At 34.9% G+C, this 26,721-nt stretch overlaps 1 protein-coding gene across 1 annotated transcript in view; it reads right to left on the bottom strand.

The window, feature by feature from the left end:
* Positions 1–26,721, bottom strand: part of MALRD1 (MAM and LDL receptor class A domain containing 1) — a 683,830-nt gene that overhangs the window by 279,593 nt on the left and 377,516 nt on the right. The window contains exon 21 of the mRNA XM_034644348.1: positions 1,769–1,952. Within this exon, the coding sequence (XP_034500239.1) occupies positions 1,769–1,952 (184 nt within the window). The remainder of the gene's footprint in view (positions 1–1,768; positions 1,953–26,721) is intronic.

The following is a 26,721-nucleotide window of genomic DNA, read 5'->3' as shown; positions in this document are numbered from 1 at the left end:
CTCCCCCTGCTTGTGTTCCCTCTCTCACTGGCTGTCTCTATCTCTGTCAAATAAATAAATAAAATTCTTTAAAAAAAAATAAAAAATAAAACTAAGGAGACAAAATAATCATTGTCTAATAATAATCTATTGTCAATATCTATGTTCCATAGATATTCTTTCACACTTTCTCATAATATTTTTTGTTCTATCTTAACTAAAACATAATTTGAAAACTGTCATTTTTTTGTAGCAGATTGAGTTTTAACTGCTTTTTAATAAGGCAATGGCTACTTTGTCCTAAAACGTATTTGATACACAAATGACCATATTCAAGTACAATTGGTCACAATTTGTGTCTTCATTTGGATGACATAGGAAGAATTATAGACCTAAAAAGTACTTTATCACTAAACATAAGATATTAAAGTATTTCTCAGTAAGCTGAGCATTAGACTGAGCTGAACAAAATTAATTATAATCATGTAAATTCTCATAGGACTTTACAAGAATAGGGAAAAAAACAGGGCAAACTTCTCCACAAAACTGGCAAAGTTGGAATAATAACACTCAGATTTCTTCTGTCCTGAATCAACCCATCTAATAATCATTCTGCCGAATCCCTCTTGCTTAATAAAAGCTTCTTTCTTTCTAAAATCTTAGAAAAAACTTTTGAGGATTTTTATAAGTTGCCAGAATAATTTATCGATTGAAGAACTAACTACAATAGAAATTTAACAAATTACTAAGAAGGTGACTAGCGAAGAATTGAAGAAGCACATTCTTCTAGAAAAAGTGCATATCTTCTAAGATACATTTTCATGATTATATGTTCAGAACCTCATTTTCTGTTGTCCAGCACCCTTGCTCAAACATCTCTAAGCCCAAAGCCTGTCCCTTTCTTGACATGCGGAGCTCTGTGCTCCCTACAGCATCTGGGATCTTTGAAGCAGCCTCGCTCATAAAAAGAGCAGATGCTGTAACATCACCAAATACTGAATCACATTTTTGAACTGCCTCAGTGAAATGATACCTTAATGTGAGAGCAATAATAAAATTAAACAGCACTCAAGTTTAGCTCACAGTCCCAGGAGCCTGCCTCCAGGAGAATCGGTGTAGAATTCATTGGCAGAGTATATCACATGGCACTATTCTGGAAATCAGATGGAATGGTGCCTCAGAAAGAACTTTGCCAGTTGTGAAATTGTGCAAGTATATTTATAATTATTTTTGACATTTTCTGGGTAGTTTTGTAAAGAAAATCTAAGTATAGTTATACTTCACACATTTGGAAGTGAGATAAATGATAGCAAAATTTTTCAAGCTGCTGTTCACTTGCTGGAGAAGCATTTTAAATACCCAAAGCCTTGCTCTCAATTCAAGTTCTGCTTGAATTACACCTGGTTGAATTTTTCTCATATACGCACTAAGTGACAGCTTTCTAACATTTTTCTTACTAGCTCATTTTAAATTAGTTTAGTTAAATGTATGTAAATATTAAGCATACATTTAAATCGTGTTGAAAAGTAAATGCAAAGGAAAACACTTCTGCATGTTGCAGAGGGTATGGTCTAAAGGAAGAAAGGAATTAAATGCTTATGTACTTGTGGGAGGGAGAAACTATCCTCTCATAACATGTAAGTTCAACAATTATGAAATGATCTCTTTCAAGTGATTTGTATGGATGTACCAAATATATATCGGCAGAACATTTTGTAAATGAGAAATAAAGATAAAAAGGCTAGATTATAAAAGTCATTCCAAATAGAAGTGATTTCCAGAAACTTACCAGTCATGCAGTTTTTAAATTCAATGTCATCAATTGCAGCTCCTCCTCCCAGATCCCTTGTTCTGATACCCTGGAATATGACTTCAAAATTCCTTAGCTTTCCTAGCAGGATGACAGCCCTTTGCCAATGATCACCAGAGTTCTGCTCACTTTCTTGCCATACTTTTGTTAGTCCTTTCTCTGTCTGCATTAGAGAAATAAACACAAAAGAAGAAAAAAAAAGCCAATCATTCAGAACAGAAGCATCTGATTAGTGAAAACCAATTAAAAACAAACACTGGAACTCTTATAATATCCACGATGTGCTTGACCTCGTCAAAACAGAGGCATATTAATCTACTACAGTGTTTCCTAGAAGTACTGATAAATCTGTTTTGGTGTTTTCAGAGACACCACTATTTAGGAGTGGCCTACTCAGGTCATTCCACCTCCCCTTTGCATGCACACAAAATCCTTGATAACATTTTACAGAAAACCTGGGTTATGGCTTGGGATGCTCCCCCAATCTTCTATCCATATTCTGTAATTATTTAGATTGTACCTTCCTTCAAAGCGTGGAAATAATTTACATGGGGAAAGAGAAGAAAAGAGATGAAAGGAGGAATATGTGGGAGAAATCAATAGCCCTGACGGACATGACAAAGGCATTGTGAAGTGAGCCATGGTGGCAAAGTGATGATTTCTAAGATCAGCAGGATTTCAAAAATCCTATTAATATATTATTTTGGCTATCTGAAAAATTCTATCATAATATGATTGATATATGAGCACCAACTACAACCTTTTCTATACCACACTCTTTAGCTACAAAGGAAAAATTAATTTTCTAAAAAGCTTATGTAAGTATCTCCTCTGAATGTGTAAGGTTGGTTTTCATTGTTCTTTGCTCTTCTGGACCTTGCTCCTCCTGCAAATCAGATGTTTTAATAAATCATGATGATGGACACATTGCAAAGAAAGAGAAATAAATAAACTATATATTTGCTCTATATAGCATTGTAAACAAATATATATACTTGCTATGTATATTATTATACATATGTACACATATGTTTATGTGTTTATCATTAGCTCCAAATAACTAATATCTCAGAGTCCACTATTTTGTTTTCATAACAAATTATCAAACAATAACAACAAAATCCTTGTGTCTGAAGCTTGTAATCAAAACGGTGGAATTGAGGGGAGTACTGAGGAGAATGGCAGCCAGAAAATCAAGCAAGCTGTTCCAACAGATTTATAGCATGCAGCTGTGAAATAAATAATTTACAGGTATTTTTTTTAATATAAGCTGAAGAAAAAGAAATATTTGAAAAAAAGGATCCAAAGGAATTACATTTCCATAGGTTCACGCTTTTAAGGCACTAATGTGGATAAATATAGCTGACACCTTGTTCTGCTGAGGGAGACACAATCAAGCAGTTATTCCTCGGCTGAATTACACAGAGTAGCGCCATACATCAGTTAATCCAAAATTAACTTTGCAAAACTAATGGTGTCCAGATAGATTTCTGAACAGCCTTCCCCCCCAAAAAAAAATATGATAAATCTTTACACCTAGAGACTCATGTAACTTTTGCCTCGAAGGGGATCGGGAATTCACACCTAATTAATGGAATTTCATATCTTTCTGATCACTAAAGAAGAGAATACTTTTTCAAGGTTAATCCTTGACTGTCAGTGATGTCGTAGTGATGTGGACTCAAAGGAATGATTAGTTAAATTAAAGATTAAAGCAGAGGGGGCCTGTCTGACACATAGCAACATAACAGGCATGGATATTGATAAAGTCTGTCTTACTTTACAAACTTGACTCACTTTGCTAATATTTTCCATTAATCTACTTCTGAAGTCTCTAGAGCCATTCATTAACTATGACAAGCCCCCAAAGGGTTTTCAACAAATACCATCACAGAAGGTTGTGCGGTCACTTTAATCAATAACATAAAAACCATTTCTTCAATCTTACAACTGACCTTCTAGTGAAAAAGAGATTTGAATAATATATCCATTATCATTTTATGTAGTAAGAAAAGGAAACGGGGGTGAATTCTTTTGAAAACCAACCATGGATCAACCAAATGGCGGGTGACTGTAGAATATCATTCTAATATATTTACTATCATTCCTCTTTAAATATAACATATCAAATCTTATCCCCATAACTATCGAAATAATGCATCCATATGTAAAATGGAGATTTATTTACTTATTGACTTCTCTGTCCATTCATTCATTCATATGGGTATTTGTTTTGGCAATGTATTTGCCCTCATATTTTATGTCAGTGATTCCCTTTTGTTTCATGAAAAGCAGCAAGAAATACTGAAACTCTGCCCCCGCCCCCAAAAGCAAAGGCTGAGCAGAGCCTAGATTTCAACTCAAATCAGATCCCAGGGGCCCCAAGACCCCTCCCTCCAAGACTTTACAAATGAAGGAAAACTAAGAGAACTTGTCACCAGTAGACATACCTTAAATGAATGGCTAATGAAGCTTCTTTAAGCATAAAGGAGATCATAAAAGAATGAATCTTAGAATATCAAGAAGGGATAAAAAAACACAGCTAAAATATGAGTAAATACAATAAACCTTTCTGCTCTTGAATTTACTCTTGATGGTTGAAGAAAAATTAAAATAACATCTAATATGGTTCTCAATGTATGTAAAGCAAATAATTAAGGCATAAATATTATAAATGCAAGAGAGTAAAGACATAAAGGGAGGTAAAGTTGCTACACCTGAGTTAAGTTTTAATGTTCCATTTTAATAGGTCACATTTTCATCCTCAATTTTTTTTTATTCTTTTGGTTTTCTCATACATTTAGTCTTCCAAATGAATCTTGGAATAATTTAATGAATAGCTGAAATTTTAAATATTGAATTCTTTTACCCTGAGATATCATTTATTTTTTGACTCGTTCAGGACTCTTTATACCACTTACTAAAATTTTATTTTTAATAAATAAGTTACATATTTATTGTAACATTTATTTCTAGATACATGGCAATGTGTGTTGCAGTGATGAGTGGGAGACAGGCAAAGGGCTGGGCTTCTACCTTTCCCTGAATCACCAGAGAGAGCAACTTACATTACTAGAGATGTATGAGTTCACAGGCCAAAGTTACTAGGCTCCCAGAGGCCAAATAACTATTAAAAGATGACAGTAAACTGAACAACATATAACATCTAAAGAAGAATTTAAAAACAGATGAAATCAGAGTTTTAGTACTGGGTGTTGTAGGGAAGTGTTGAATCACTATATTGTACACCTGAAACTAATATTACACTGTATATTAACTGGAATTTAAATAAACACTTAAAAAATATATAAAAGATAAAAATAAAAGGCTTCATGCATACACCTAAAAAGATAAGCAAAGATATAGCAATATAAAACAGGAAATCTTGAAAGCACCTAAATAGAAATATTGGGTAAGAAAAATATAATACGCCCATAAAGAACAAAATAGGTATAAAAACAGCAGGATGGTTATAACTGAAGAATTAATTAATGAGTAGAAAGATCTGATTCCAAAACTTTGAAAGGCGTCAGCAGGAAAAGGAGGAGTAGGAAATTTTAAAAATCTAAAGGATATTTAAAGGATAAAAACAGAAAGGCCTATATATGGATAAAAGGAGTTCTACAAAGATTAAGAAATAAGAAAAGAAATGAAAACATAAAAATATTAAAGAGAGTATTTCAGAAAGACAGCATGAAGTATCAAACAAGATAGAAAAGAAAGACAAGTGCACTTATGTGCTATGGTAAAATTTAAGAATATGAAAGAAAAAAATGCTAAAAATTTCCAGAAAAAGAAAAGGGCAGTAATTAGATGAAAATCAGACTTCTTCGTAGCAACCTTGGATACAAGAAGACAGTAAACTTATAACTGCATGTATTGAAGGAAATGACCTTGAACCTTGAGTTTTATATCCAGCCACACCTTCAGTCAAATATGAAGGCATGAAAAAAATTATCATCAGATATACAGGACCTCAAATTTGACATAAAAAAAAAACTCCATCACAAAAACTGGAGAATATGCTAAAATAAGAAAAGAAATCCAAGGGAATCTCACAGAAGATACAGAAAGTAAGGGTGTCTTAAAATATAAAAGTTGGGGCACCTGGGTGTCTCAGTCAGTTAAGCATCCAACTCTTACTCTAGGCTCAGGTCATGATCTCAGGGTCATGAAAATGAACGATGTGTCATGCTGTGCTCAGTGTGGAGTCTGCCTGAGATTCTTTTCCCCTCCTTTTCCCTCCCTGTTTCCTCCCACGGCTGGTGTTTTCTCTCTCTCTTCCTGAAACAAATAAATAAAATCTTAAAATATAAAAGATGGGACCAAAGAATAGAGAAAGTTATCACAAATAATCCAGAGAGAAAAACAGAGAAAATATTAACATTATCAGTTCTTAGGCCAGTGGAAAGGAGCATAGGAGAAAGCAAAGGACAGAGATAATATCACTGTCATGCGAGCATGATAAATGGCTTATCTAGTTAAGGGGAAGAAATTAATGGGAGTAAATGAGCACAAGTATGTGTTTTAAGTTTAAACCAAACAGAAATCAAAAGTAAACTTAAAAAATGAGAGAAAAATAGCAATTAGTAAGTCTCACCATAAAAACAATAGAAATATAAATAGGTTAAAGTCTAAAAGCTAAATTATAAAAATAACTCCAAAAAGCCAATAGGAAAAAAACAATACAGAAAAAATATGCAAGAGAGATTTACAAACAACTTATATAAGAAGAAATTTTAAAGATCAAATAACCTGTAAGGAGATGCTCAGACTGCAGAAGTCAGGCAACAAGAGGGTGAAAAGGCAAGATATGATGAGTACACCTCACAAAGTGTTTTTCAGCAATAGGAAATCATCAATTGGATGCATATATTAAAACAAGGATGAATCTTTAAGATACAGATTGAAGGGAAAAAAGTAATAAATAGAATGAAAGTTATAACACACTTAAAAAGAATAGCACATATAGTATAAAATGCGTACAACCAAGCATATATATTAGAATGGTTGTCTGTGGAGGAAAAGAGAAATGAGATAGAAATTAAGATAAAAAATTAATTAAAATAGATACAATACAAAATGAAAGATAGGACACACTTAAAACAAGAGCACACATAAATTAAAAACTGGTAAAACCTCTACTGTCCTTGGCTAATGTGCCAGACTCTAAATAGTTTAACTAAATTTTCAATACATAGTATTAAGATTTATAATTAGACAAATAATTTGTTTTTTGGGGTTTTTTTTTAGATTTTATTTTTAAGTAGTCTCTACACCAATGTGGGGATCAAACTCACAATTCCAAGACCAAGAGTCACATGTTCTTCTGACTGGTACTATCTTCTTATTATCTTCTGACTATCTTCTTATTACTCTTCTTACTACATAGGTTTTATTTGATCCTCACTAATATTTATTATTTTGTCTTTTTATGCTATTATTACACTGCTTGAACAATGAGCAGTGGTTGTTTCAAGCAACTTTTAAGAGAAATACAAACTAACACAAACAAAAATTCAACCTATAAGCATTTTAGAAGTATAAACTTTTGTGAAATTGTTTTGAAAATTTTGATGAAATTATCATCTTGAAGACACATTCATAACTTAATCATTCTCCTGGTTCCCTGCTGGAGAGATATAACTGAGAGGATAGACAACAGGTGGATGTCAAGGAAAAAGAGTGGCCTGCCAGTGGAAGCTGGATGTATCCTCCCTAAGTCCCAGGAGAACACTAAGTAGACCTTGTAGAAGGAGTTTTTACGGGCCATTATTCACACCACAGTTTCTCAACAAGGGCTGTCTCTCTATATGAGCTGATATGGGTCTGGTGAGTACAAGGAAAAATCACTTACTACTGAAAAGGACTCATTAGCTTAGATGGATATTAAAGTAAGCAACCAAAATAACATCAACAGGACCTCACAGCTATTAGAACAGCTATTATGAAAGAAAAGAAAAGAAAAGAAAAAAGAAAGAAAGAAAGAAAGAAAGAAAGAAAAAAGAAAAGAAAAAAGAAAAAAGAAAAAGAAAAAGAAGAAAAGAAAGGAATAGAAAATGAAAGAAAGGAGAGGGAAGGAAGGAAGGAAGGAAGGAAGGAAGGAAGGAAGGAAGGAAGGAAGGAAGGAAATAACAAGTGTTGGTAAGGATGTTGAAAAACTGAAATCCTTTTGGACTGTTGATAATGTAAAATGGTTCAGTCACTATGGGTGATAATAGGCAACTCCACAAAGACTAAAAATATAACTACAGTATTATCCAGCAATTCCTCTTCTAGGTATATACCCAAGGAACTGGAATCAGGGACTTGAAGAGAAATATTTGTACATCCATGTGCATAGCAGCATTACTCACAATAGCCAAAATGTGGAAGCAACCCAAAGTGCTCATTAACAGATGAATGGATATATTTATGTGCTAATACATACAATGATATATTATTCACCCTATAAAGGAAGGACATCTGACATTTCCTACAACATAGATAAACTTTGAAGACATTATGCTAAGTGAAATAAGCCAGTCACAAGAGGATAAATACTGTATGATCCCACTTATGCGAAGCATCTAAATTCATAGAGACACAAAGTAAAATGGTGGCTACTAGGGGCTGGGAGAGGATGAGGGGGTTCTTTTTAATAGATACAGAGTTTCAGCTATCCAACATGAATTCTTGGATGGATGATGGTGATGGTTGCACAATAATGTGAATGTACTAAGTGATACTGAACTGTACACTTGAAAATTGTTAAGTTTCTGTTCTATGTATTTTACCATAATTCAAAAAGAGACTTAAAAAAAAAACCATACCAAAGGCTCCTGTTGAGATATATTTAAAAGCAAAGGGAGAAGTATTCTTAAAAAGAAACTACCAATGTTAAAGGGATCGATTTTCAAAGAAGACATAACAATTCTTAATGTGTAAGTACCTAACAATAGAGCATTCAAATTACATGAGGTAAAAACTGATAGAACTGCAAGCTAAAATAGATGAACCAGCTATCATAGTTGAAGACCTCAACATCCCTCTTAGAAATGCACACACCAAGCAGGCAGAAAATCAGTAAAGACACAGCTGAACTCAATAGCAAAATCAATCAGCTGGACATACTTGACATCTATAGACTAGTTCATCCAACAACTGCAGAATACAGATTTCTCTCAAGCTTACATGGGACGATTGCCAAGACAGACCATGCTCTGACCCATAAAACAAACCTACCAAGTTGAAAAAGTAACAGGAATCATACAGTATCTACTCTCATACAACAACTGAATTAAGCTAGAAATAGTGGTAGAGAGAGAGTTAAAATCCTAAAATACGTGGAGATTAAACAACACACTTCTAAGTAACACATGAGTCAAAGAAGTCTCAAGAGAAATTTAAAAGCATTTTTAACTAAAGTGAAATGAAAACAAAACATCAAAATGTGTGTGATGCTTTGAAAAGAGTGTTTATAGGGAAACTTGTAGTATTAAATGGATATATTCGAAAGAAGAAAGATCTAAAACTAATTATCTAACTTCTTCTTTACCAGTATGGATGCCTTGTACTTATTTTCCTTGTCTGATTGTTGTGGCTAGGACTATAAATTTCTAACTTGAAAACTAGAACAGGAAGAGCAAATTAAGTCCAAAAAAAAAAAAAAGAAAGAAAGAAAGAAAAAAAAACCACAGCAGAATTCAATGAAATTAAAAAAGAAAATCAACAAAACCAAAAGCTATTTTTTAAAGATAAGAAAAAAAGCTGATAATCCTTTAACCATGCTAAGACAAAAAGGAGAGTGCACAAATACTAATAACAGAAATGAGAGAGGGGACATCACTATAGAGCCTATGGAAGTTAAAAAGGTAATAAAGGAATACTATGAACAACTCTTTGCTCACTAATCTGATAACCTAGATAAAATGTACTACCTCCTTGAAAGGCACAATCTGCCAAAACTCACACAAGAAGAAACAGATGATCTGACTCTGCCTGTAGCTATGAAAGAAATTGAATCAATAACTAATAACCTACCAAAACTGAAAGATTCAGACCCATATAAATTCACCTGGGAAATCTACCAAACATTTAAGAAATAATTATATGAATTCTCTGCATTTTCCTTCAAAAGATAGAAGCAGAGGGAATAGTTCCTAATTCATTCTATGAGGACAGTGTCATTCTAATACCCAAACAGACAAAGACATTACAAGAAAAGAAAACTATAGACCAATATCTCTTATGAACATAGCCGCAAAAGACCAGAACAAAATATAAGCAAATTGAATCTAAAGAAGTATAAAAAGAATTTTATGCTATGACCAAGTGGGATTTATCCCAGGTATGCAAAACTGGCTCAACATTTGAAAAATAAATTAATCCATCACATGAATACACAAAAATCAAAAATCAAATTATCATATCAAGAGATGAAGAAAAAGCATTTGCCAAATAGCCAACACCTATTTATGATCAAAACTCTCAGTAAACTAGGAATATATGAGAACTTCAACTTGATAAAGAACACCTACAAAAAATCTACAGGAAATACCATACTTAATGGTGAGAAACTCAGTTTTCCCAGTAAGATCCCGTATCTAAGGCAAGAATGTCCTCTCTTACCGCTCCTCTCAACACTGTACTGTAATTCTGTGCTAATTCAATAAGGAGAAAACAAAGGAAATAATAGGTATATGGATTGGGAAAGAAGGCATAAAACTGTTTTTGTAACATAATAAATATTCTAATTAAACCTTTTTGTGTCTAGAATGTCCATGCTTTTTCTTGCTGTTATTTTTTTTTCGAATTTCATCAATCAAAAAAATTTAAACATGTATAATAAGCATTATGCTCACAAAAGATTGAGCACATAAAAGATACATAAAAAGATGAAAAGCCATATCGGGATCATTTTGAATCTAATCAATAAAAGAAAAATCATTTAATACATGGTTGGCCCTGATCGTTAGCATCACAGCATACTTTCATCCTCTGCCTCTGGACAAGAGTAAAACACTGAATACTTGAAGCCACATGGATGATTTTACTGGTATTAAAACCTACCACAGTTATAATATTTTTAAAATATATTTTAAGGAATGGAGTGGTTAGAACTTAGAATATCTGTATCAGGTGGATAAATAATATATAATTCTTTAAATCCTCTAAAATATTAAGTATTTAAAAATAAATCTAGAAATTTCTTTAACACTGCAAACATACTAGACTGTTGCAGTTTATATATAGGTTACTGCTATTTTGAGTTTTGAAAAATAGAATGAAATCAAGGGTAGGCTATTTTAAAAATGCAGAAAATCTCTTCCACAGAAATACCTAGCAAACCGTTATTATTCTTGGAGTAATATCTTTAGTCAGTGGCTTGTGTTTATCGGAATTTTTCTGCTTGGAGGGGGGGTAATACTGAGATATCAATATACTCATTGGGTAGAGATATGTGGTTTTTAAACACATTTGGCAAAACCATTTTAAACAGAAGATTGTTATTTTTTTTGCTAGAATATTGCCTTTAAGTCCAAAACATGCATTTCTTGACAGATTTCTTTAAAAAAAAAATGGGCAACCAATATGTGTCACTTAAGTAAACAGCTTGTGATATAAAGCTGAAGTTGTATAATTAATTTCTTATCATTTTATCACACCAATCTTCTGTTTTTCAGGATTTCCAAACACACAATCGTAAAGGAATTTACAGAGTATAAGATAGGAAGTTCAGTTCCTTTTTCATTCATAAAAACACATAAATATTGTATAAATACCCCTATTTACATTCATATGTATTTTTGCCATATCACAGCTGATAAAAGCTCTTCAAGGATCTCCCTTTGGGACGGGGAGCCACATGTTTACATGGTCTGGAGAAGTTCATACAGTGTTTGCCCTCTTTGTTATAGGGTGATCACAAAATCCCCACGCACAACTTTTATTTGAGCTTTTCCATTTTCCACACAAACAATTTTTTTCCTCCACATTCACAGGGTCACTTTCTTCCATGTTCATTGTTGAAAGTCAATAAAGTAATACCTGACAGCTGTCTCTAGGTCTTCAGATAGAGTTAGTAGAGCTGAGGAATTTCTCGCACAATGGCCTAGAATGAATCGTCATTGTTTGTTGGGTTTGGACATCAAGAGTGCCCCAACATATCTGACCCATGCCCATTTTATCATCCACTGAATATGTCATTACAATATTCTTAAACCAGGAAAGCATGCGGTGTTGGTGCACCACCTCAAAGTCTAGCTGTTGCATGGAGCCATCTATTGGTGGAAGAGTAAATCATGAGTAAGCAGGGTCCATGTTCCATAAGCAGTATGGTTGACATGCTATTAAATAAAATTTGGCCCCATCAAGTGATCTCATAAAATCAATGTCCACATTATGACATCAGGAGGCTGCTACTGTTCAATTAGAAGACACTTGCAGTCTCAACATTAAAGTGGCTCAGAGACCCCCTGCCCAACCTCTTTTCCTACCAGGCTTCTCTTCCCTCCACCTGTTTCAACGGCACTCACTCTCTTGCTGTCCTCCAATGGCCCCTGTTCCTTCCCTTCTCAGCACATCCATACGAAATGGTCTTTTTCTTTCCTCCTTTCGTATAGCTAATTCCCACTCATGTTTCAGTGGATTCTTCACTTCCTTGTGCAGCTCTCATTGATCTCCTCAACTTGATCATACCTCCCTGCCACAGACTCTGAGAGCATTAGGCACTCCCCCTTCATGGCACTCACCACACTCGTAATTATGTAAAGTCTTCACTAGTGTGATGACCAGACAAATATCCGCCTCTCCTCTTAGATATACAGAATGCAGTGCTGGGTAAGATCTGATAAACATTACCTAGCACAGTGCCTTGCATATAGTAAGTGTTTAATAGACAACCGGAAATGGACTGCATGTGTCTATGTAGACATATTTCTGTGAAAAGGAAACAAAAGCACATTGTGTAACTGATACTAAATGAGTATGTAATATATAGAATTATTATCTGAAAATGTTTTTATTATAAAGCATCTAAAATATTTCAATTTTCAAACTGCTGACAAGGCTCTAGAATATTTTGAGTTTGGGGGAGGAAGAAAAATCTGTATCAGGAATGCAGTTACTGGAATTATATAAATACAGTATATAGTACATATATATACTATATATAAATGCAGTATATAGTAATAGGATTTTTTCTTCCAATACCACCTTAGAGAAGTGGACAGAACCTTCAGGGTGGTTTCCTTCCTCACTCATATAGTATCACCTTACTTTGTTGTTGATAGCACCTTTTACTTCTCATTTCTCAATATCATCTTACGTTTCAATGACATCAATATTTGTCCATTGTCTGTTGTTCCCACCACAATTTAAGGTCTATGAGGATGAGAGCTTTTTCCATCTTATTCACCTCTGGGTCTCCATGCCTAAAACAGAGCTTGGGATAGTTTAGGTACTACAAAAGCATTTGTTTAATGAATGAATGTATATTTAATCTCAACTCAGTGAATTAAGATGTTGCATGGAATTACTAGTGTAGCTGAAAATTGCCTCAAAGTTTCCCTATAAAACTTCTATTTGATTTCAGATACTTTCCCTGATATAGGTAAAAACTAATTATAATAGGTTTAAATTGTATAAATTAGTTGTCATAAACATTTAAAAACTCACCAAAAGCTTTGTTCTCTGAACAGTGAGTTACTATATTCATAGAGATAATTTTCCTGAGACATACTACAATTGTTCTAAATCTTCGGTGATACAAAAAGGAATAAGAAATATCCATAATAAGGAATAAGACACGGAGCTGAAAAAGTTAGAATGATTCTTGCAAGGTCTTTATTATACTCTTTATAGAAAAAGCTCACTAACCCAATTAAAATTCCCAATCTATGGTATTCAAGGTGATTTCCTACTTAGTGGTTGATGGCTGGTTTCTACTGTCTTTCACACTACATTTGATTCCTGAAGGAGAAAAACATTCATATGGTTGAACATAGAAGAACAATGGGAAAAAATAAAAATGAGGAGTCTTTAGGAAGCATCTGACAGGAAAAATAATATGAGGAGACAGCAAGGTCTGGAGCAAAATGTCAGTCATGAATGATTGTATCTGTCCCTTGGCACACTGCTGTTCATGAGAGTTGATAATGATTCAATGCAAATAGAAGAGCAGCATTTTATGACAAAATTATTGGACATAAATCAGTTTGCTGTCTTCCTTGAGGGGTGGGGAATAAGGACAGAGAAAATAAAACAAATATATGTGCGTAAAAAAGCAAATGTGTACAAATGAATACCAAACTTCAAGCTAAAAATCCTTGTACAAATTTTTCTTCCCAAAGGGATACCAGCATACATTGTCTATAAAATGTGAATAAAAGTCTTTCAGTAGAGTGTTAAAAGTAATATTCTCAATTCAAATTCCTCTAAAAATCAATACTATCTAATAAACATAAAATACAATGTATAAAGGTGTTACTACTCAGGAAAGTATATATTATGTATTTGTAAAGAATGGGAGAATTTTCTTGCTTGAATAAATCATTGGATTCCCCAAAATAAGAATAATGTTTGGTATTTAACAGACAAGTCAAAAATACCCAAACTTTTATTCTCAAGGTAGATTAATGAAATAAAATGATGCATTGAAAAAAGATTACAAACCTAAAACATAAACACAAAGAAGAAAGACCACATTAGTATAAGAATTAAGTCAGTAACAAAAGAGACCAGACTAGCCATTAATTCACACAGGATAGGAATTAAATAGGATAAACAATGGTTTATTAATTAAAGATTAAATGAATTTATCATTTTTCTACTTACTTAACGCATATATTGAGCATTGACTCTAAGTCAGGCATCCTTCCATTTGCTGATAAAATGTTATAATGATAGAAATAAAACTTCAAGGTTTTTTTGCATAAACTCAAAGGAGGCATGTTTAAATTGTTAACTACATTTTAATATTCCCTGATGCATGTGAGGACAAGTAATGAAATCTGAATAGATATGATTCACATGAATGCTATATTTTAATTTCAATAAATTATTATTAGGTTTCTTTTACATGCCATTAATTCAGACGAGTGTCAAGAAGAAAAATAAGTTATGATTTAAATGGCTCACAAATAAAAGGGAAGAAAAACACCATATACATCATACTTGAGTGTGAGCAAATTCCATTGTATTATGGAAAATGGTACAGTGCTTTGGTGGGGTTGCAGTGAGATGAAGGGCCTGTGTGAAATTAGCAAGGTACATTAAAGGATATAGCATTTGAAGGGGGCCTTGAAAACTGTGCAAGAAACCACCAAGCGCATAAAGTATATGAGAATATTCCAAGCATTGTGGTATTCTTGGAATTAAAGGCACTGGCATATAGAAATGTTTGAATATTTGGGGCCCTGAATAGTCTGATGCAATTAGAATATCAAAAGTGAGTTAAAGACTGAAGAGTCAAGATTAGATATAGACCAAGGCCATGTTATAAAAAGTGTCTTTAATGCCATTGTGAGAATTTAAGACTCAGTCCTATAGCCAATGGGAAGCCACTGGTAGCTGTGAAGTAATGGAGTAACCTAATGAGACTGCCTTCTTGGTAGCCTGAAACTAAGAAAGAGAAATCAAACAAAAACTGTTGAAACTATGAAGGTATAATCTATAGGACAGAGTTCAGAATATTTAGGGCTACAGCATTTATCAGAAGAAGTGCATGCTTAGAGATCAGGATCTAGGTACAGAGCAACTTTGGAATTTTAGTTACATCACTTACTGGTGTATGAGTTTGGGCAGGTCGCCCCATTTACTTTGGCATCTCCTTTCTTAACAGTAAAGTGGCAACGACAGCAGTACTCATTCACAATCTGTTATTTCAACTCTCTGTGATCAAATACACTTTTTAGTTCAGTACACATACCCTATTTTAGGTGTATATCCAGTGAGTTTGTACTATTGATTCCATAATAAGATATATGAATACTTCCAAAGTAAAATACGACTATTTTTGTTCAGTGGAATCAATAAAGACTAAAAATAGCCTCTTCTCAGGTTGTGTCAGGTCCTTATGTCAAATGAGTAAAAAACATTGTTCTTAATTTTCAGAGCTTTTTAGATTTTGAATTTGGGATTGGGTAGGGTAGTATGGACCTATAGCACCAATATATGACTGAAATGATTAAAAGAGATAATATATGTAAAGGATTTTGAAGATCACCAAGCACATGGGAAACAATCCTCCTAGGATGGGGATGGGTGGGGTGCTCATGATGGAAAAGAAGAGGCAGAGATTAGGAGAATAAGCAGGTCTTGGGGGTCACCATGAGATAGAAAAGAATATTTAGTATTTTGAGAAACAAAATGATAGACAGTAGTAATCAGAGATTAGAATTTCAGAGTTAAGGAATGCAGAATTAGAACAATTTCTGGTAAAGAAATACCTTGGGCAGTTGCCTGGCTGGGAAGTTCGGAGAGAGGGGAAAAGAGCAAGGAGATAAACATACACCTGTATTTTATAAAGAAGGAATTCCTTTGATGAAATTCACCAAATATGGAACCCGCAGTGAACGCTAGCTAACTCTTTTAGAGATGGTCCACTCATGTCCAGATTACCAAAGCCTCTCTCCCCACCCCAAAAAGATATGAAGGCAGTAAGGGAAAGTGATGTGGGGTCAGATTCTTTATTCTGTCCACAAGGTGAGGACGTTGACCTGGAACGGTTGACAAAGGTCAGAGATTCTGGACAGGTGGTGAGCAAGAGGTCAAGCATTCACAGCTCCTGATGTTTCTAGTTCAGGAAATTCTTGCACATGATTTGATATTTGGTCTGCTTGTATATGTATATGTATATTTGATATTTGGTCTGCTTGTATATGTATATGTACAGTTATATTTAATGTGTGTATTATATATAGTATATATTTAATATATACGTGTGTGTGTGTGTGTGTGTGTGTGTGTGTGTGTATCTTATTGGGATGAATTCTTTCATGGGAAATTCCATACCTTATTTCTGTGTTCTTCTATCAAAGATGCCATGTAAAATATCTCCTATACAGAAGATGGTCAATAAGTTATAAAATAATTGAACTTTTATTTGCTTTCTTATATGTATATACTACATATGAATTATAATAATATATTAATATTAGCTAATATAATAATATAATATATATAATAATATTAGCATACTAATAGCTATAATTATTCTGGGTCCTAGATACAGTCTTATAATGCTAAAAACAACCCTGAAAGTACCTATTATTCATTCATTTTATAAATAAGAAAACCGAGCCTCAGTAGTTAGGAAACTTGAAGCAGAGAACACACAGCAAGCAATTTAAAAGGGCAGAGCAGAGACTGAACTCAGATTTGTCTGAATCGAATGCCCATATTGCTGCCTACTACCTGGAATTGGAGAGCTCTGCTAACGAGAGGCCATCTGTAAGACATGGTTTATGCCCTTGCTAAGCCAAATGTATTATTTCTCTTTAAAAAGAGAACAACGTTGGGGCACCTGGGTAGCTCAGTCATTAAGCGTCTGCCTTTGGCTCAGGGCATGAGCCCAGGGTTCTAGGATCGAGCCTTATATTGGGCTCTATGCTGTTCTGGGAGCCTGCTTCTTCCTCTCCCACTCCCCCTGCTTGTGTTCCCTCCCTCACTGGCTGTCTCTCTGTCAAATAAATAAATAAAATCTTAAAAAAAAAAAAAAAGAAAGAACAATGTTCACTCTATAATTTATTATCTGGACATTTTTAGCTGCTGAAATGCTAGAATAAGAACTATAAATGAAAGTTTGATTCTGTTTAGACTTTCAATTCAATGCATACATATTTTAAATCGAATAAATGTATACATAGACACACACACAATCTGAGAGCCATACTAAGGTTTAATATCATAAAAGAGCTGTGTGCATCCCTTAAAGTCTTGGGCGACATCACTGAGACCCAAACGCCCATTAGTGGTGGGTTAATTACTCAGCAATAAATGGCAAGAAATTTACTTGGGACAAGAACACTACATGTAAGGAATAATTATTGCATTTATTTACTCCTGTTTTTGTTCCAGGGATTAGAAACGGAAATGCTAGAGTATAACAAGATAAAACTAAGTGATAATATTGTGGTTAAGAAAGAACTTATGGTAAAAATTAAGCAGATCTTAGTACACTGACCTAGATGTCGGCCACTGACATTCCTCATGGCCACATCCATTAGTGAAAAGAAGCTGCAAATAGACACACACATACACACACACACACTGAAAAGAGGAAGGTAATTAGAAAAGTATTAGGTGGGGGAGCCTGGGCGTCTGCCTTCGGCTCAGGGCGTGATCCCGGCATTGTGGGATTGAGCCCCACATCAGGCTCTTCCGCTATGAGCCTGCTTCTTCCTCTCCCACTCCCCCTGCTTGTGTTCCCTCTCTCGCTGGCTGTCTCTATCTCTGTCAAATAAATAAATAAAATCTTAAAAAAAAAAAAGAAAAGTATTAGGTGAATATATTTAAAGAATAAAAAATGATAAAGTTCTATCCATAAATTTGAGATACCGAAGTTTCTTCTCATTTATGAAAGACTGAACATTCCAAAACTGCCCGTGGGCTTAGCAGAAAAACAATGAGTGATGTCTTCCATGAGACTTGGACGGGAGGGCAATGGTTTTTCTCAGTGTTTCCCACCCTTTAAACCACACAGTCAGTGACAGAGAAACTACAATCTCCCACTACTTTCAAATTTGACTCAAGTTTATTTATTTTGAGCTCAATGGAGTGTAACAGAAATAACCCAGTTCTTTATTAATTAGACATGTTTTCAACCACCGTGAACCTCTTTTCCTTTATGTGAAAAATGAAAACTGTCATATTTACCTTGTCTTTTGTGAGAATTAGAAATTGAGCATTTAAAGTTGTTAACACAATGCCTGGAGTGTAGGACACATGGACATTCTACCAGTATCTTCATGCATGAATATTTAACGTTATTAGTAGTACATCAAAAATACATTTCTAAAATATAAATCACAATTATTTAAACAATGCCATCCCTCATCCTATTTACTTTCCAGTGAGATGTTTTGGGAGAGCGATGAAGAAAAATTAAAATGAGAAAAACAAATAAATATAAATATGTAAATATGAGATACACAGATCTCTTCAGTCTCAAGGATTAGATTAGTGCCCCAGTATTCTTGGGGGAGTGGAGACTCAGGAATGAGCTAGTAGCTTGACACTCGAAGGACAGTCTAAGGACAAAACCGCTGCCCTGCAATCATCCTACTGCATGATGCCCTGGACCACGGAGGTCTGCACATTTGCCCTGTGAAGAAATACAGCCAAATGTCTGCTGGGGATCTTTTCCCCCTTACTTCCTTCTGCAGTTCTAATCATCTCAGGAGCATGCATGCAGCTCTTTTAATACAATAGACAGAAGAGGCAAAGGGTCCTTTGTTTCTGCTCCATGCTTGCAGTTCACTATGGCCCACTAAGAACAGTCATAACCTCCCTCTGATGGCACATTCATTGGGATCCAGTGAAAACATATATATGTGTAGGCATGCACACACATACCTGTACACACAGATGCATGTACATATACCTACTATGCCATGTATGTACACACCTGTGTATATGCATCTCCTGCCAAACTGTGTGCACGCACACACATACATATAGCCACCAGAACATTTTCCATGTAATGCTCCCCGAGAGCCATTCTCTTTAAGGGAGAAATCATGAATAACAGGTGAACACCGAACAGAAGTGAAATCAAAATAAGCTGCCAAGATTCTATTATGGAGGCTAAGACTGGTTTTTTAAGGACCAATAAAAAGAGTGGGAGTTTACACTGTCGTTTAACAGTTGTCTTAGGGCATATCACCATTGTCTTGGAAAAACACTCTGGCAGATGAAGAAAGGGAAGACATAGCCCCTAATCATCTTTTAATGATGTGAGTAAACATACAACTACAATATTTAAAAAGACAAACCCCAAAGTAATTCATGTCAACCATGAACATCTTTTTGGAAAGTGGTCCGCCTGTGCCAATCCTACCATCTTTCCCTTTGTTGCATCTTTTTCCCCCCACTCTTGGAATCTCTTGATACCCAGTTTTAAAGAGCCACCCTTTTTCACCTACAGCCGCCAAATCTTCTGGTGTCTGATATTAATCTGGTTGCTGGCATCTGCTACCAAGCAAACTCGGCTCAGCTTTTTATCACTTTTGGACAACGGCCATTTCAAGACTTAGCATGAACTTGTGATCTTCATGGCAAATGTTAATACTTCATAACAAACACAACTGGAGGAGTTTCTGAATACAAAAGCAGGTAACAGTGAATTGTCCATTTCACAAAAGCAACAAAACCATTTCTATAATATTTCAATTGTATATTGATTATGACTTTGGCTTTGATTTTTGAAACGTCCCTGTCAAGAGGCAGATCTCATAATAACATATGTGTGTGTGAAGGACAATCAGTAATGTCTCTTTAGTACTGCTTGAGATGACATTAGTTAAGATTACATTAAGGAACAATTGACATAATTCCAGAAATATGAGCTGGATTTCCAAACTCTTGGTTCAATTCATTTAATTAAATATATATTCCAAACAAATTGTTTTTTTTTTTCTTTTTCTTTGCTCTATTTTAGACTCTACATGTTACATCAATCTCTTCTTTGACTGGCTTTGTTTATATTTTTACATGTCACCCCTCATTAGATCAATGCTTCACATAAATGATTCACATGACATAATCATCTCCTTTCCTTCTTGTGATATTTGTCAGCCTCTTCCTATGTCACACTGTGTTCGTTGGTGGGATGGTTGTCCTTACGCTGATGGAAATCAGATTCCCTGCTGCATCTTGGCCTTCAGGAACAGCAGAAGGAAGTACTTCAGGGTGGTGCACAGCTGCCGATGTACAAGTCTCCTTTCAGCTTTATCTACAGTTAGGTTCTGGGCATCATGTGCAGAAGGGATGCACAACCTTCCTTCCATGGCCCCAATCCATTGATTTTTCTCTCTTCCTTCTTGGCAGCAGGGTCAGTTGGTTGTCTCATGGCTTTCTACAGATGACAACCTGCCTGCCACTGGGGTCTCTCAATACTCTGGTATTCTTCTGCGGGTACTCAAAGTGCCACCTGTCCTACATTTCATGCAAGTAGGACACTCGTAATTTAATGCATTTAGTTTAAACCTTGAAATCATCATTTGCATAAAGTACTTCATTGTAGGGTGTTTGTTTTGGGCCATTTTTGTTTTAACTCTAAAGCCTATTATTCCTATATCATGGTCATTTGAGTTAAAATAGACTACCTTAAAGGTAGTAGAAATAATTATTAGGATATTTGTTCGTAGAGTTGTAGTAAAGTTCTATCTCCAAAGAAACAGATTCAGAGTAAAACTTAGTAAATAGGATTGCATTTTACCACGGAATGGCAAGAGTATAAAACATGTAGACCTATGCTTTGTCAGAACAATATAAACAATTACCACATTGTAAAATCTAAGCCAGATTTAGCTGAACCTCATACAGCAATCACTAGGCTTCAGAAAACTTCTTCAATTGGAATGAGCACATTATTTTCTGGCTGAATCTCTCATTCTTTCCATCCTAAGGGGCCTCTTCCAACCTGACAGCATAACCCAGCAGCCACTGAATACAGAGTGAGTGCTGCAAGGGCTTGAGGAGCTCATCTGGGACTTCACTGCTTAGGAGAAGATTAGTTATGATCACGACAAGTGTGGGAAGAGCCTGGTTAATGATGGAATTGCCCTAAAGTGGCACCAGAAAGAAGAGTGCGGACCCAAAGTACTTCTCTTGGGGTATACTTGAAATACAAGAGTGAAGAATGAGAATGCTAACATTATTCCCCACTTTGCATTTCTCATAGAAATTTCCAGCCCAATTAGTGAGGCTTCATAAACTTCCCACATTAGAGGGAAAATGAAAACTCAGACAAATAAACTTTAGGAAAGAATTCTAGACAGGAAGTGAAATCTGGCTTAGAAGATTATACAACCTAGTAATTATTCTATATTGTTCCCGTAAACCATAGATCCAGAGTATTCCACATCTCATCATTAGGTATAAAAATGCAATTTTCATTTGTTAAATTTCAGTCTAAATCTGTGTCTTTGGAGTCACTCTATGCACAATTATTATAGGGTAATAATTATCTTCATCATTCTTAAATTCTAATGTGTTATCTCATAAGCCTTCAGGTTTTAATTCATGACTTCTCCAAATATTGTAGGTCTTCTGGTTGTAGTCTACATGTTGCTATGTTTATTTTCTATATATGACATTTTTAATAGCTAAAAGATATTTATCTTGCTAATACTTTTATTATTGTTTTGTTTGAAATTCATTTCTCATGCATTGATTACTAGGTTCTGGCATAAGGGTATTTTATTGGTCATAATATTGCAAAGATATTGCATAGTGGCATTCCATCTCAGGGCTTCAGAGTCAATTTTACTGAATATTATTAGTGCTAACATGAGGTTAGAAAAGAATGTAAATGGGGCTGAGCCCACATAGAAACAGTACGATCTTTTAAAGGTTAAAGAAATGGATTTTCCTTCTCAAAATCTCTTCCTGGAAGAAATGCTATTTTTCTGCACCAGTGTCTTTATCAGCCTTCCAGAGGATTTTGTTCACTACTGGGATCATTCGCTGTTCTTTGTTGTGTTTTAATTATTTTTTGTTGCATCATCAAAGGCAATTTGCTACAGATGGGTCCAGTCATATGCTCCTTCCATCCTTCTTCTTGGCACAAACATACTAACTTTGGCTCTGGTCTTTGAAATCCCTGTAACTAAGCCAAACTTTCTACATGTCTTTCAAGTTGAGGTTTTTAACCCTGTCCTCTTGTAAAAGAAAGAAAAGAAGATGTAATAACAGTCTGCCTTTGAAGACAGGGAGGGATATGATAAATTATAAAAATATTCTTTATGTATATCTGACCAGCCAAAACTCTCAGAGTGGGGAAAAAATCAGTGATATTTCTAACCATATTAATTTGAGAGGGATATACAGGATATGTTAACTAGAACAGCAATTAATTGCTACTGCATTTGGTCAAATTTGCAATGATAAAATGTGTTTCCTTCTTATACTCTTCAGTGTGTAAAGCTTTTAAACATTCTCTAACCCTGAGTAATTATCCAGGGACACAGTAATTATAAGACTTTGGTGTCTGTAATGTTTTGTACTTATTTCACTGTGGCCTCTAACCAAGGATTTAAAGTGCCCTCTTTTAAGATTGTCTTGTCCTACCATGACCCCAAGTGAATTAGGTATTACTCGTTATTCCTTATTTAAGTTAGTGAGTTTCTTTGCATATCTCCAAAGCCAGCATTCTAATGTCAGCGCTTGGAACGAGAGTGCATTAGAGAGCCAGGGTTCAAATCCTGGTTCTCATTAGCAGAATTTCTGCAATATAGTGTGTCGCAAATTCCAGGTTTAAAACACACGTGTGCGCGCACACACACATGCATGTGCACGCGCGCACACACACACACACACACACCAGAAACATATAATGACAGAAGAAGATAATAAGAGTTATTATTGTTTAGACAGATTTGGAAAGGAATCCCTTTGAGATAGATGGCCAAGCACAAGATCTTTCCCATTAGCTTAGCTGCTGTGTCCCACCTACCTTTGGTAAGATTTACCTTCATCTCTGAGAGTCCATAGTGGGACCAATAGATAGAACCCTTCTCTAAACATAACAGAGGGTACTCAGATGAGTTATGTGAGCAAAACAAAGATGAACGAAAAATGAAAGAAAAGTAGCCCCACCCATTTTTAAGAAAATTGAATGCACACATTTGACACTGGTAGTGAAGATGATTTCACAGCCCTGTACACTTTGTAGTATCTCATAGGAGGGATGGTGTGAGCCACTCTGATGATATCACTGGTGATACCACTGCCCCCTTTGCAGTACATTTGTTGTTTAAACTTTCATCCCTGAAAATAACTGCAAAGAAAATGTGTTCTTTTGTTTTACAATATTGCTATCCAACATGGATGGCAAAGATCTGACCCAGGCAAAGAGAATAAATGCAGAGAAGACTGTAAGAGACACAATGAGAATAGGGCTTTAAGAAACAACATGCTCCTTTGGGGCGCCTGGGTGGCACAGCAGTTAAGCGTCTGCCTTCGGCTCAGGGCGTGATCCCAGTGTTATGGGATCGAGCCCCACATCAGGCTCTTCTGCACTGAGCCTGCTTCTTCCTCTCCCACTCCCCTGCTTGTGTTCCCTCTCTCGCTGGCTGTCTCTATCTCTGTCGAATAAATAAATTAAAAAATCTTTAAAAAAAAAAAAAAAGAAAAGAAAAGAAACAACATGCTCCATTTCTAGCTGAAACTTGATGAGATGACCTGTAACCCAGACCATGCTTCACTGATGAGCATTAGTTAAATACAGAGATGACTTTAGAGGAAACTTATTCTGCTCCTTTTCATATCTGATGAAGTAAACAGTGATTCCACAAATAAGATATCATGGAAACAAGTATGTGATAGCTCTTTCTGCAGAAAACTTTTACCTTTACATTTAACAGAGGGCAAGGAAAATAACACCCTATTTTAGGTCTTCTTGTTTTTCCCTTCTTAATAACACCATTGTATTTAGTCCATTGATTCACTCAGTAAACATTCATCATGCCTGGCTCTAAGCCTATGAATAAGGGAAGTTCACTGTCTTCAGGAGCTCAGAGACTGCAGGAGAAGATATAAATATAATATATAATATAAAATACTACAACCACTACAATTGAATTATGAGCAAAATGCAAAGGCCACCTGTTTTTGGCTGGAATATTTCATGGAAGTGGTGATACTGAATTGGTTTTGAAGAGTAAGAAGGATTTTTTTTCCTTGTTTGAGACAAGGAAGATCATTCTGAAAGGACCATGTATAAAACTATGAAAACCACAAAGGACCATGAATTACTGAGGGAAATGTATTAATAGACTGGAGTGGCTACAGTATAGACCATGTGGGACTCAGCTGGCAGTGGAGGGAAGTGGGAAAACAAAGCAGCTAGCTGGAGAAAGTTGTGCATATTGAAACCATTTGAGTTCATCCTTGAGGGTAACAGGAGTCTGCCAAATGATCTTGAATAATGAAGTGAAATGATCACATATGTGTTTCAGAATCCTACTTTTTGTGGATTGATAAAGGATGCAAAAGAGACAGAGACAGCTATCCTAGCTGGTAAAGGACATGTGAAGACAGAATGATAGGCCAATCCCAAGGTTTCTGTGTGATGAGGGCTTGAACCAAGATGTTGGCCATAAGAAAGGAAGAAATCATAAAAGGTTTATGGGTTACACTGGTAGAAAATTATGATCATTTTATTTTGGGAAAGGAAATATATATTTTTTCTTACATTTATGGATAAGAAGTCTATTTGACTCTGAAAAGAAGCTTTTCATCATGTTTAACATATAGAATATGGCAAGTCTTCATTTTGCAGTAATTTCAGTAATCAGAAATGTACTTAAGGAAAGCCATATGACCACCAGTGTAGATACCATCCTACTCTGGAATTATTCTCAGTGATAGTGAACAACTTGGACATCATGGAAGGCACTAGAAACCAACATTTATTATAATTTTACCATGTGTCAGACACTACAGTGGGTGTTGGAGCATATTCAAAGAACAAAACCTTAACCTAAACCTCCAAAACACTTAAGCTAAAATCCCAAAGAAAATATAAAACATGCCTAAAAAGTAGTGAATTATGTTGAAAATTATACTGTTTTATTTTTAGTTTAGAATCTTCTAAACTATGACATTAATGTTTCAAAGCAATGCATATGTGTGTATAGGGGTGGTAGTGTGTATTTTATCCGTCTATATTATCTAGCTAGCTGAATATATCTCTCTCTTAAGCACTGATATTATGATAGTTTATCAGCACATAGTTATCTATGAAGATCTACATTTATCCTAAATATTTGCATTATTTATGATGATAACACTCATGGGTTCATGGTATAAAATTGTTAAGACCTCTCTTAGGTCAATCTATTTGCCATGAAAACATATTATACATATTATATCCATTTGAATATGTTACATGTTACATGTGCTTAAGACATAGTTTTAGATATTTTTGCTTATGTAAATTATTATAGAAAGTTTAATTAACAGCTGTACTTAGAAGTAAATTTGTTTCATTGCCTAGAACAAAGACTGAATTTATTTTACAGAGTTTATTCCTCCTGCCTTATTGATACATTAACTGAATTCTATGAGTATCAAGCACCAAATATCTCCTTCTTCTTATGTTACATGTCATGACAAATATAAAGGTGTGAAATACAATTTCAAAAGTAAGTATTTACAACCACTCTGGGGAAGATAAATCATGCATACATGAAGCTATTATAAAAATAAGGGAGTATTCAAGCATGCACCAAAATCAAAGTTTAATTTGGATATATTAAACTTACTGGAAATCAAATTCATTAGACAGTTTGATGTGAGACAAAGAATAAAATAGTGGACACTTAAACTATATGAAAGGACGAGAGAACATAAGGAGAGATGAAGAATAAAAAAATAAGGAAGCAATGATTCTGTCCTGAGGTCAGCCAGTATTTTACAAGTTGAGCAGAAACAGGAGAGTCTGGAAAAGGAGGTGAAAGGAAAAGATGGAGGAGTTAGAATAAAGCCATTAAGGTAGAGCATCCCGTAAGCTAAGAAAAGAAAAAGAAAGCGTTTCTAAGCAGGGATGGACACAGATGTCGAATATTGCCAAGCAGCCAAGCAGTTTGGGCACAGAAAAGGGTTAATTGGCTTCGGTGAGATAAAGCTGGTAACCTTTCCAAGACAAGATTCACTGAAGTTTCGAGAGGTGAATACAAGTTGACGAAGTGAGAGCAGGGAAGCTGAATAGAGAGATGGTAATTGAA

Source organism: Ailuropoda melanoleuca, chromosome 15 (genome assembly GCF_002007445.2).
Source record: "Ailuropoda melanoleuca isolate Jingjing chromosome 15, ASM200744v2, whole genome shotgun sequence".
In the NCBI taxonomy this organism is placed as follows: domain Eukaryota; kingdom Metazoa; phylum Chordata; class Mammalia; order Carnivora; family Ursidae; genus Ailuropoda; species Ailuropoda melanoleuca.
This window is presented reverse-complemented; position numbering and strand designations above follow the sequence as displayed.